The 13,771-nt window shown below is 43.4% G+C and overlaps 1 protein-coding gene across 2 annotated transcripts in view; it reads left to right on the forward strand.

The window, feature by feature from the left end:
* LOC132467157 (integrin alpha-3-like) overlaps positions 1–13,771 on the forward strand; it is a 41,199-nt gene that overhangs the window by 13,657 nt on the left and 13,771 nt on the right. For both annotated transcript variants that reach the window (XM_060064301.1, XM_060064291.1), the window contains exons 11-16: positions 5,194–5,327; positions 6,679–6,756; positions 7,030–7,091; positions 8,095–8,240; positions 9,826–9,927; positions 10,379–10,476. In XM_060064301.1, coding sequence (XP_059920284.1) covers positions 5,194–5,327; positions 6,679–6,756; positions 7,030–7,091; positions 8,095–8,240; positions 9,826–9,927; positions 10,379–10,476 — 620 coding nt within the window. The remainder of the gene's footprint in view (positions 1–5,193; positions 5,328–6,678; positions 6,757–7,029; positions 7,092–8,094; positions 8,241–9,825; positions 9,928–10,378; positions 10,477–13,771) is intronic.

Consider the following 13,771-nt stretch of genomic DNA (forward strand, 5'->3'; position numbering starts at 1 on the left):
CGTTACGGCCACGTTACGGCTGCGGCACGGAACGGCTGTGACTCTGCCCTGCTTGCATTTCCACCGGGCGCGTTACGGTAGCGCAACGCTGCCAGCCGTATTCACGCGAAATCACGAGATCTCACAATAATCCTAAACCTAATGTACTCAACTTCCACTCCCAAAACGACTGCAATTAAATGCCATGCTTTGTCCTTCTGGCCATTGTCCTTATAAAAAGGATGATTTGGTACATTAATGACTTCATGTTGCTGAACTTCGACAATGAGTCTCATGTCGTCCATGTTGCCGACCCTCTGAGACCCTTTGATCGATTGACTGCTGACCTGGTGCCACCGGTCATGACGTAATAATGTTGATGTGAAGTTGTGATAGGCTACATGAGCTGAGTATTGTGTTTTATTTTGAAAATTGACCGGATGGTCTATGGCTTTTACTTTTTCACTTCCTGCCCTGCTCGATCTGCTCTGTTGAAATCGACGCGGTTCAGCAACGGCTTGCGGCAAAAATAGAAATGCTATGGAATGATAGCGCTGCGGCACGGCGAGCCGCTCCTGGGACGCTGCTGAGACGTTCCGCAGCCGCGCCCGGTAGAAATGGTCTCATTGATTACAGTGGAACCTATCTGCTGCAGTGACCGCGGCCAAGACGTGCCGCAGCCGTAACGCTGCCGTAACGCGTCCGGTGGAATCAGGCCTCTAGCCGTACCGAGCTTCCAGGCGATCACACAGATCCTGCCTGCTCGCTAGCCCTAACTCTGGCTTGTGGTAGCCTGCTCCTCTCTTTAACAGCAAGCACTCTAGCTTAATGGCCTTCAGGCCTGCCTCGTTACCTGGAGGAATTCCATATATGGCCTGGGGGTGGAGCCAGCTGGTTGCCAGGCCTACCACTCCACTCACTCCTCCCTGGCGTCTGCCAAAATATATTATAAAAAATAACACAAATACAGTCTCCTTTCATACAAATGTTCTCATAACAAAGCTTTGTTATCTTATCTAATGGTCTGCACACTGCTTGTGAAGCTCTCGAGGGCCCTTTGATGAAGACTGCATCAATGTCCTTCTTCTGGAGCTTCTGGTACAGAATGACGACATGGGGCATGATGTTGTGAAGAAAACACAGAAAAAAAATAAAATCATCGTCCTGTAGCATCCTCACGTAGCCAGATGCCTCTCTCATGCTGAGCTGGTCAAATGGACCATGTGAACCCTTCTTGATGGCGTCAAAACATTCAAGGAAGTCGTCTCGGTTCTCGTACACAGTGTTGACGATCCTGCTGTTGAAATTCCACTTTGTAGATGAAGCTCTCGGCAGTCTTCGTAAAACCATCTTGTCTAGAACGCTGCACCGTTTCGGTGACCGGGAATGACTCAGTACCGCTCAGATCAGAAAATAAATCGTTGACTTTTTAGATGCGGGAGGTAGCTTGCTGCATGATCAAATTAAGCTGATGTGCATTGCTATGCACATAGTGGGCATTCTTAAAATGTTCACGCACCTTTTGCTGCACACCAGCCTTCTCTCCCCTCATCACACTGGCACCATCGTAAGCTTGTGCAACGAGTTTCATCTTGTCGTTGTCGACAGCCAAAAGCTGGTTCTCTCAAAGTACACTGGCAATTGAAACTGACGTTGAATCCGAGATGGAAATAAACTCAAAAAAACGTTCCTGCACTGCATGGTTGTCATCAATGTATCTAAGCACAAGCACCAGCTGTGTCTCCATGGAGACGTCTGTAGTTTCATCAGCTTGGATGCCCAGATAGCGAGCTGACTTGACCTCCTCCACAATCCTTTCCCGTGCGACCGATAGCATACATTCCAAAAGCTCGTTCTGCACCGTCTTGGATGTGCCCTTGAACACCGTGGCATTTTTCAGGTTGTCACCAAAAACTTCATCCAACTGTGCCACTAAGACCACCGATCCAACAAAAATACCTGGGTTTGTGGAGCCCTCCGTCTCATCCTCGCCTCACAAAGCCAACTCGAACACTCCGCAAAACTTCATACATTGGATGAGCCGGTTGAGGATGTGTCGGTTCTTGCTCACCTCATCGTTGTGGCGACAAACAGCTAGCCGGTATCCCTCGTCCAGTTGAGTGGCAATGTTCACCCTCCCAATAGTCGCAAATGTCCGGCAGCTATCCATGTGGATCTTTGACATCTCATGCTTCTTGATTCTCAGACAGATGATGCATATCTGTCACACCAGTCGATACCCAAACAGTGCTGTCTGTCGTCAGGGTGGAAGAGTAGGCAGTGGTAGCAGAAGACTGCTACCTGATTTGTCAAGTTCAAATCATCTGAACTTGTTGCTTTGTGCCTCTAGCCCTGCGTTCACACCAAAAGATGCAAAAAGTTGCCGCGCAGCACGATCCCATTCAAAGGGAATGTAGAGACGCGTTGCGGGTTTGCTGCCGGAGCACTTGCTGCCGAAATCGGCAGCAAAATTTGATTTGCGGTGCGGCAAAATTTGATTTGCAGCGCAGCAAGCCCGTGCCCGCTGCCGGGTGGCAGGTGCGTTCACATACTTTGCGGCGCGACAAATGCTGCTCGAGTTGAAATACTTCAACTTTTCGGCAGCAAACGCGTGATGACAGCCAATCAGCGTTCAACAGCGTTGCCACTGAGTGACACGCCATAACAGCCAATCAGTGTTACTCCCTTGGAGTGACCTAGAGTTCACTACCGTTACATTTATTTAGTAACTCGAAAAAACCCACAAATCAGCATTCTGTAGTGTAGTTGTGTTTACAGTTAAACTAAACTATGAGTATGCTAAAGGGCTAGAATAACAACCCCAAACAAAACCCAGTTGGGTGCCAGGCAGCACCAGCCTTCCAGGCTCCAAATGGTCTCATGAACCCATAAACGACGGGCTTTCCGACGTCTCTCCCTCTTCCACAACAGGTAAAGAAATGCAATGCTCGTAATGTCGGCCATGGTTGTGAATGAATTCAGAAGCATCGCGGGCAAAACTTGCCGTGCCGCAAAACTTCCCGCGCTGCAAAACTGCGGCACCGCAAAACTTTTGCTGCGCCGCAAAACCTTTGCTGCGCAGCAAAACTTGATTTGCTGCGCCGCAAAACCTTTGCTGCGCAGCAAAACTTGATTTGCTGCGCCGCAAAACTTCGGCGACAACGCGTTCGGGCAGCAAATGTATCTTTTGGTGTGAACGCAGGGTAAGACTGAGCGGGTTGGTTCTCGTGGCCTACGCTGGAGGGGATAACCCCTCCCTCCGGGCTGCGCCACCGCCAGGGCTCCTGCTAATTGGTTATTAGCGCAGCCAGGCCTCCAGCCTATTCGTGAATAGATTTTGTCGCAATTCAGCTCCCTTAGCTAGTCACCACCACTCAGTGGAGCAATTTCCTCCTCTCTTGCATTAAATCCCTTGTTATTCACCGGCCGCCAACAATGCCGGGGAAAGGAATGGGCGTCAGTAGGAGGCTGAGGGAGAAACGACCTCAAGCAGTAATTTTCAATAGGCGATATGGGGTGCTAATGTCCCTTTACCCAAGGAAACAAACATTACATATTCAAAGGCATCAAACTAGTCATATTTAAGGGCACTAATTCATTACAGTAGTCTGGGCAATCTACATTTTTTATTCTCAACAATGTTAAGGAGGATCTTCCTCCCTCTCCTCACTGGAGAAGCCTCCACTGGTGTACATTCTGTGTATATTATGTGTATGCATTTTATATTATATGCATGTTGTGTATATTATGTGTATGTATTGTATATTATATGCATGTTGTGTATATAATGTGCATTATGTAGTCAGGAAGATTTATTTTAGGACCAATAAACAAAATATATTTTAAAAACATAGTATAGATTGAGAGAGTGCCCGTTAAGATAAAGAAAAAGATAAGAAGTAAGATAATCAAGATTAAATGAGGAACAGATCTTGGCTAAATTAAACTAATCTTAATTTAAAATGGACTCAATATCCAAGTGTTGTCCACTTATTCAGCGGCCACAAGGACAGAGTCTTGAGCTAAACTAAGCTAAGGGGCTATGGAAGAGTTCCTAAGATGAAATGCTGTTGCTTAGTTCCCCGGACACTTTTCAGTCTACAGTTCGAAAAGCAGAAGAAAGTGGATCACACGGCCCCGCCTAAGAAGATGGTTAGCTAACTAACCGAGGAAGCCCTCTCCCTCTCTGTCCCCCTACGTCTGACTCCAAACCTCTGAATCACTATCTCCTAAAGCAGAGTCCCGCGTTTGTCTACGCCCAAATGAGGTGGGGGCCCCGATGTGATCTAACAGTCTGAGTTTCCTTGCATTTTCTCCACAACTGTTCATTTGTTATACATCTCTGGGTACTTTTCCCATTTCGCACGCAGGGTGGTCCATGATGCCTGAGCTGATGCAACAGCCATCATAGGTTTACAATATGTTTGTGTTCTCCTTAGGATCACACGCCATAGTCAACATATGTTGGTCACATCATGGGGCCTACAGAGACACACGTTCTTTGTATTCCTCACAGTAGCTCCCTTACCTAATTATATATTAGGCAAAAACATCTAATTTGCCGAAATTGAGTGAAAGGTTGTACAATTAAGAAAAAACAACGGTGGGCCTCTTCAGAACTAATTTATATATATTTTTAATTCAATAATGTAATACTTTTTTTACAAACCTTCATTTTTGGTGCCCCCCCATGTACTTGGTGACCTACGCACTCTGCATACTCTGCGTATAGGGAGCGGCGGGTCTGATTGTGTGTATTTCTTGTGCATTGTGTGTATATTTTGGGTATTATGTGTAGATATTGGGTATTGAGTTTATATCTTGTGTATTGTGTGTATATTTTGTGTATTTGGTATATATTTAATGCATTGTGTGTATATATTGGGTATGTGTGTATATCTTGTATATTGTATGTATATCTTGTGTATTTTGTGTCTATCTTGTGTATTGTATGCATATCTTTTGTATGGTGTGCATATATTGTGTATTGTATGCATATCTTGTATATTGTGTGTATATATTGTGTATTTTGAGTATATCTTGTGTATTGTGTGTCTATCATGTGTATTGTATGCATATCTTGTCTATGGTGTGTGTGTATATATAGGGCATTGTGTGTATATTTTGTGCATTGTGTGTGTATACTTGGTATTGTGTTTATATCTTGTGTAATACGTGTATATACTGTGTATTGTGTGTATTTCTTGGTACCAGGTGATCCACGGTAGTCAGGTGTCCCCAGGCTTCAGGACATTTGGTTTCTCTCTGTCGGGAGGTTTGGACGTGGACCACAACTTCTTCCCTGACCTGCTCGTCGGCTCCTTGGACGACACTGTTGCTTTATTAAGGTCCTTAATGTATATTATATTCCTCATATGTATCTGTTCATCTAGACTCTATGTTAAGGTGGCCAGACATTTTGGTCGGTTGGTCGATTGGTTGGTCCATATGATCTTTTCCTAACCGATTGTCATTGGTCGGGCAATCGCTGGTGTTCATTTCATATGGAGAAAAGTTTTCTTTAATCTATTATTGGACTACATTTAACAACAGAAAGTGAAACAAAAATATTCACCTATCAAGAATGCCTTCTTGAGTAGCAGCCTACATTTATCAGGCCATTCACATAAAGCAAGGTTACATGTCAACAACAAAGCTGTAGTATCAATCGGGTTCATTGGCAAGTAGAAACAAAACACGCGTTGTCCTTTGACCATTAGGGGCTGCTGTACCCTTCATCCATGACTTCTAATGGGTCATTTTGGTTCATCATTGGCTTAGGAACATCAGGTCATCCTCCCCTCTCTGCCTTGAGTAAGGTGTGATGGGTGCTAATGAGTGGAAGAGCTTCTTCTGTTCTTTGCACTATTTAACCCCCACCCCTTCCCACACAGAGCAGAAGCTTGAAAGAGTAAGAATGAAACATAACTGTAGTTTTGTCTTCCTTTGTCACACGTTTACAGTGACAAAGTAACTTGGTGAAGGAAGTTGTGGTGGAGGGATGGGTCAAACATAGGAGGTTGTGTCCTGTGTTATTTTTTACTAACTGCTCTTATTCTTTTCAGTTTCTAACTATCTGGTTAGGGTTCAGCAGAAAACCCATTCTGGCTGAAGGATTTATAGAGGAAATACCCAATTCTAAACGTTACGCTTTATTTTAATTTTATATTATTTTATATTCTTCTTGCGGTAGTCTGTTTTTAGATGCTCTTTCGACTTGCTTGTGTAACACTTGAAAGGCCTAAAATGTCAACATGTCAGAATTGACCCCTTGGCATGCATTGCAGCATCCATTGGGATCCACTTTAATAAACACAGACCTTAAAGTTTATCTTCCGATTTTGTTGTCTATCAGCCACGCGACTTTGCCCGATGTGGTGCGCCCCTAGGGGCTCATCTGGTGTAAGATCCGCTTCACATTGAAGCTCTGTCAGAAAACGTGTAGAGCTTTTATTTCCTGTGATAACTAATTGATTTGTCAATAAATAGGTTGCATATCAATTTGCCAAGATTGGCACCATGTTAATCTGACCTTTTGTTTATATAGACTCCATGCTGAGCTATAATCAACGTTTATCTAGAATCGCATTTTTTCAACCAATGAAAGCTGACAAGACCACATTTTTTCGCTTCTGAGAATAGATGCCATACGATTGACGCGTACATGATGACAGATGATTGACATATTGTTGGTTTCAGGGCGCGGACGATCGTTCAACTGAACCAAACTCTCACAGTGACTCCCGAAGTCCTTGACCCCGCCTCCTGGGATGAGGGGTACCTTTCTGTCTGTCTGTCTGCCTGCTAATCCGTCTGATGACAACTTCTCTCCGTCGACCTGTCCGTCTGTCTGTCTGCCTGCCAATCCATCTGTTTGATCATTTATGTCTGTTTACCTGTCGGTCTGCCTGCCAGTCAATCCGTCTGTTTGATTACTTGACCTGTCTGTCTGTCCGTCTGATGGACGGTTGCCTGCCTTCCTTCTGTCTGCCTAACTTTCTGATGATCTGCCATCTGATGTACATTCTGTCTACCTGTCTGTTTTTCCAGATTACAGATCAAGGTGTGTTTTTCCATTGTAAGTCGAGGCATCATGAAAGTGAAAAATATCAGTAAGTCATGTCATTATAGTCATATCCTGTAGTCATATTAGTATTAGTATCATTTTTGCTCAACTTTATTTATTTAAAATATTTCTAACCTCCTTGAGCAACCCACAATGTCTTGCGATATTGATATACCCTCTCCCCCCTTCCGACTGTTTTAACGGCCCCGCCGTTGAAAAAAACCAGGTAAGACGTTCTGTCTATACACTGTAGATATTGTGATAAAAGAAGTGACGAGACAATTTCTCACGTCGTCAACGCAATGGTATGGTTGTTTATTTTTATCATATGAAGTATGTTAAATTCAAACATCGTGCCGACCGGCATATCAACAAACCAGTCGCACGATCTGAAAGAGACAGCGTCCCTATAACACAAAACGAAAAAATTTCAATAACACAATATGGTGAATTATGTCTATAGAGTCCACCACAGGAGTACACTATGTTGGTCAAATGTAATTTAACTCTCCTCCTTGAGCCTCCGGAAATGTCTTTACACTTTGTTGCTCAAACTTAATATTACTCTTCTCCTTGAGCCTCCCGAAATATCTTGCGATATTGATATTCCCCCTGCCAACTGTTTTAATTGTTATACCTATTTTTCTAGTGTTTAATCACTTGAAAAGTAGATGTTGAATCGCAATGACGTATTCTTCTGGTAAAAAAAACCTGTTAAACATTTTTCAATGAACTAAGTTTCATTGCTCACTGAAGAAGATTGTTTGGACATGTTTCCGTGCCCACTTCAATCAATGATGTCGCCGACCGGCGCTACAAAGCCTGGTCCAAATAACCAATTGCATCTGGTGAAGGAACTTACCTTCAGATTGACCAAATCAGCAGCTGGGGTCAGTAGTTCACCTCCATGGTTATCTGGTAGTTCATATATAATATATATAGCCTATGGTGTAATATATATATATATATATATATATATATGGGATAATATACATGAATATATGTATGAGTTAATATATATGTGTGTGTGTTGTGTGAATGTTTTCCAGCACTTCATTTCACTGTGATTGCTGACATCACACAGCACGAACCCCGTCTGCATTTCCATGAGAACGGACATCATGTATACTCAGGGGTCCTGACCCTAGCAACGCATCCTAGCTACCGCTGTCAGGACTATACAATGGGAGTAGTGGTAAGAAACACACACACACAGCAACACAAACACACTCACTAGACTACAGTACACACTTATTAAACACATGCTCAACTTACTATTATATAATAGCAGGTATCGGACACTTTACTCCACACTTGGTGAAATGCCCATTGGCAAAGCAGCCCGCAGCTCTCACTCACACACACACAGCACGCACTCAAGCACTCACCGCACGCACGCACTCACACACACCGCATAAACACATACCACACAGACATGCACACACGCATGCACAAACACGAACGAACGCAGACGTTTCAAGACAACAGCAAGATCAAGATAACAGCCCCGCTGTCTACACACTCTCCAAGCTGAGACATTATGGGCCCTACAGTGGTGTAGTGGTCCCTGGAGAAGTGGGTATACTAAATGTTTGCCCAGAAAAGCGCCCTGTTTTAGAAACAGTGACATGTGAGACTACTCTATTTAGTTTACCCAAAAATCCTTCAGTAGTATTTGCTCATTGCAAGTGGTTTCTGAAACATCAAAATAGCACCAGGGAACGTTTGCGCCAGAAGTCACCTCCTCCTTTCGCCGAGCCGCCCCTTGGGGCGCAAGATCATTCCCTAATTTACCGACGTGTGGCGCAGGAGGGAAAAGAACGCTATGCGCCAGTTGCAAACTAGCAACGACACATGCGCCAGTGATTAAGTCAATTGCGCCAGATGCAAGATAGGGCCAAAAGTCTGTTTTTCCACTTGAGTGGACGTGTTGATGACGTTACGGTCTGCATTTCTATGTCATTGAGTGGCCCCCTAAATGATAATCAGTCTGGTACCTTTTGTTCGCTGAATGGTTTAAAATGTTTAAATTAGTCATTCATGGTGAACGCTAAAAGATAGGTCTTATCATAACCCTAAAAGTACACATCACACAATAACTTACAATACATGAGTTAGCAGCTGCACGCTTAGAAAATGTTTTTTTTTTATTATTATCACAGAACAGTTAGCTACTCATTAAAGGGTCCTCTTTTTTCGGTAACACAGTCGTTTGCAACGCCTTTCTTCTTCGTCGTTTCTTCTTTTTGTCTCTAACTCATGCTCCAATCTTTCATCGATCGATGCTTCGGATGTGGTGGATGCAACGCGATGAGATGATCGCGATGAGTTCTGCCCGTTCTGCCTCGATGCTGTCTGTGTTCAAACCAAAACGAACTACAGTGAAAACGGCTGCATTAATCCCGCCTCTTGCGAAATTAGACACTACTTCATATCCCATTCCTTGCAAGCTCAGCCCCCTAAACTCCCCGTTGAAATTATTGATGTCCGAACGACATGTAGGATCTGCATATCAGACCCTCAGGCGTTACCAGGGAAACTGAATTATGGCTTGTTAAAAACTTTATATTTTGATTGTAAAACGCATGAAAATATAAATGAATGGTAATCAGGATACATTAATTCCTGAATATGGTGTCCATAATCAGGAATTAATGTATCTAATATTGAATTGAATGTACTTATAGAATCCTATCCAGGAGCATGTGGTCTGTTGGTATCTATCGGGGAATGATTCCATAATGTACACCAATGTATATAAAATGTGTATTTATATGTAGAGGCCCATCCAGGAGCATGTGTCTCCGGTGGTCCTCAGCCTCAACGCCTCTTTAGTGGACCCTGGTCTCCTGCTGGAGAGCCCTCCGCACACCCACAGAAAGGTCTGTCTCTACATGCCTGTCTCTCTCAACCCGCTGTATCTCTCTACCCGTCTGTGTTTCGACATGTTTGTTTCTCAACCCGCTGGTCTCTCTCTACCTGTCTGTCTGTCTGTCTCTCTCAACCTGCTGTAACTCTCTACCTCTCTGTCTGTTTCTAGATGTCTGTCTCTCTCAAACTACTAGTGTCTCTTTACCTGTCCGTCTGTTTCCACATGTTTTCTCTCTCAACCTGCTAGTCACACTCTACCTGACTCTGTTGCTGTCTGGCTCTCTCATCCCTTCTGTTACTCTCTATCTTTCGATCTGTCTCTAGCTCTGTCCATCTTTTTGTTCCTCTCTACCCATTGGTCTATCTCTTTCTCTTTATATCTCTGCTTGTCTTTCTCTCTGTCCCTATTCGTCTCTCTGTCCCTGTTTGTCGGTCTCTCTCTACCTGTCTGTCTCTTGGCAGGTCCACATCTTGAAGTCTTGCGGCTCAGATCACCGTTGCCAAAGCAACCTCCAAATGAGCGCTCAGTTCACCAATCAGGAACTACTTCCTCTCCGAAAGTAACTATTCCTGTTCACAAATATGTATATAAACTGTAGCATGCTCGTTGGATTGGGGTTTCCACGCCACTGAGTCCAATAGCAACCACACATGCAGTACTGTTATTTACATCCGGGAGGAGAGGCCAATACCTTATCCAAAGCAGAATCCTTAATCAGTCAGTTGGTCCAGTATCTAAGGGCCTTCATAAGATGGGTTCTCATCCAGAGCGTTGGTACTGGGTGAGGTCAATAAAAGGCTAATCGGCCGCTCCTATTGTCGGCGGTAAAGTACTTCCAGAAGATCATATAATATGCTGTCTGTAGTTTGCTAGCCGCCCTATTGGCAACTTGCTCTCCCTTTTAACCCCGAGCACTACCTACACAACCATCATCAACCTGGCCTCTTGGAGGAAGTCAATTTAAGGCTTGGGTGAAGCCAGCTGGCTGCAAGTTATCTCATTTCAGGAACTATTCCCCTCACCCTCCCTGCTGTCTGCCACAAAACATACATAGATAAACACACACATATATATACACACAAATATACAGATATAAACACACCTATCAATAATATATTATATATACTCATATAAACACACACACATACAGATATATACAATTCTTTTTTTATTAGAATATTCGATAATTCGAAATGACTTGGGTATTTTCCTTTTTTTTTTTCTAAAGTAAATTCAATATATTCATTAGCTATATTAATACATATTGTTCATTAAACGTGTATACTAAGTAAGGAATAATCACAGAGAGGCCGGGCAATAAACAGTTTGATATGCCCGGCTCGCAGACGGCTTACCGCCCGAGACGAAGTCGAGGGCGGTAACCTTCCGCGAGCCGGGCATATCAAACTGTTTATTGCCCTGCCTTGAGGTGATTATTCTGTTTATTCTACTTCGCGCCGGCCAACATAATAAAACAATTCAAATACTTTAATAATGAGCCTTTTTCTTATTCGTATTGCATGCTTATTAAATGTATACTCTGTTTAAATTCATCTCCCTCGAAAAGTAGTTCCCTTTAGAACTACGGTGAATAACGTTAGCTCAGCTGTAGGTAACTCGTTTCTATAGCAACCACACAAGGCTGGATCTGATCACTAGTTTAATAACGTAGTTGCTACATTCGGATCAAGTCAGCTTTAATGACGATCGATCAAACATGCACTCCTTGGTTTATTTTTACTATGGACCTCATGTTGGAAATGTATGTGATAGAAAACGATACAAGCGGCGTATTGATCTACTGTGCTCAGTCAGCAGCAAGTAGAACCGACAAGTCAGCGGGCAATATGCCGGATTAATGCACCCCTCCCAGCCAATCAGAATCGAGCATTCTTAAATGAAGTAGAATAATGCCATTTAATACTTGGAATACTTGGCTATACCGGCAACCTCCGTTCCAGCAGAGTCTTTTCCACGGCGTGCTTGATTGTAAACCGCCTCCGCACCCGCCTATCCCCCGAGCACGTAGATATGCTAATTTTTTTGAACAAGAACTAGTGATTGTAGTAGGTAGCAGTATGTGGGCTTATGTGTTGTTAACTGGAAATGTTTTAGACATACTGTATTTCCGTCTTACACATAATATATTTTTGTTGATGTTCTGTTATATGTGCATCATGCGTAATGCGAGGCAGGCCCATGCGCTGTTGATATCCAAGCCCACCAATACTTTTTGCTGTTGTGCTTCAGTAACTTGAATCTATTCAGTTTGTCCCTTAAATTTACTTTAATCTAATTTCAGTTAGTGCCTTAAGTATGCAATACTGTTCATTCATATTCTCATCAAAATTGATGGTTTCGTTTCAACTCGTTTCGATTCAGCATACTGATTTTGAGTGGTTTTTTTGCTTCTAAAATGCTCAATAAATTGAACAAATTGGTTTTGATTTCCTTATTTGACTAATAGATGGAAAATGAATACATTTGATTAGTGAAGGCCAGATCACGGAAGAACTTCAGGCTACATTATGAGTGCGCTACACTTTTTTTTCTTTTTTTCGTAGTTCGGTTACTCGATTATTTTTTTATTCGAATATTGATATGCCTTCAAATGCCCATCCCTAATGTATACACAAAAATGTACATATATTAAGGCGCGCCTACATATATACACACACAAATAAACATATAGACACACATATATCAATTATATATATATATATATATATATATGTGTAAACATATTAATAAATATAAATAAATATATTAAAGGTCCCATGACATGCTATTTTATGTATTCTTTAATATAGGTATTAGTGGGCAACTAACACAGTATTCAAAGACTTTCCCGAAATTAAGCCGTGGTGCAGAGTTACAGCCACTCCGAGCCAGTCGCACATTGAGCATCCCCCAAATGCGCTGTTTTGGTGTCTGTAGCTATAATGCAAATGAGGAGGAGCGAGGCGGGTCAAGGAGGAGGGTGGGGGTGTGGCCCTGAGCAGCTTGCCGCCACGGTACCATGCGCTCTGTTTACAGTGGATGTATCGCAATGGCGAGGCGCACACAGCCTTTAGCCGTGTTCTGTAAATATTCTAGAACACACGGGAGTCCTGGAGCTCTATATCTGAATATTATCATATAGCCTACATAGACATCTATATCATATAATATATATTACCACAGCCAAAAGCTGTGTGAGCCGATATTATGAATCTCAAACGGCCGCGTTGGGTTCTCCGACGTTCCTGGTTCTTCAACGTCCTCATCAATGTGAAGTAGACTGAACCGCGGCAAGGAGGAGAAAGGGATCGTTGCCGGGCAGCGCTTAGGCACCTCCGCCTCCGGCAGTGGTCCCTCAGCGGGGCTCAAGCGGGAGACATTCGCCGCCAACAATCCCTTTCTCCTCCATGTCGTGGTTCATGTTCTTGAGGGAGTCAAAGCCAAAGTTCCTTCCCCCCAATTCATTCTCAACCTTGGCTGAGATAACCCCCAATACCAGAGACGAGAGTCCGACGTGTTATGCACCATAACACCAAAAGCAGAACGGTTAACCAAATAACAAGGAAGTGTACAACACTTGCGTTACAGTCCTGGAGCTCTATATCTAAACAATATCATATAATACATATAAATCTATATCATTTAATACATATTATCACGGCCAAAAGCTGTGTGCGCCTCCAGACGATATTATGAATCACAAACGACTTTGTCGGGTTCTGCGACGTCTCTGGTTCTTCCACTTTCACATCAACCTGAAGTCGACTGAACCGCGAGCTGCCTGCTGCCGGGCGATGGTGCCTCGCGGCAACCGGCGGCATGTCACAGTTCATGTACTTCAGCAAGTCCAAGCC

This window comes from Gadus macrocephalus, chromosome 1 (assembly GCF_031168955.1).
Source record: "Gadus macrocephalus chromosome 1, ASM3116895v1".
Taxonomy (NCBI): domain Eukaryota; kingdom Metazoa; phylum Chordata; class Actinopteri; order Gadiformes; family Gadidae; genus Gadus; species Gadus macrocephalus.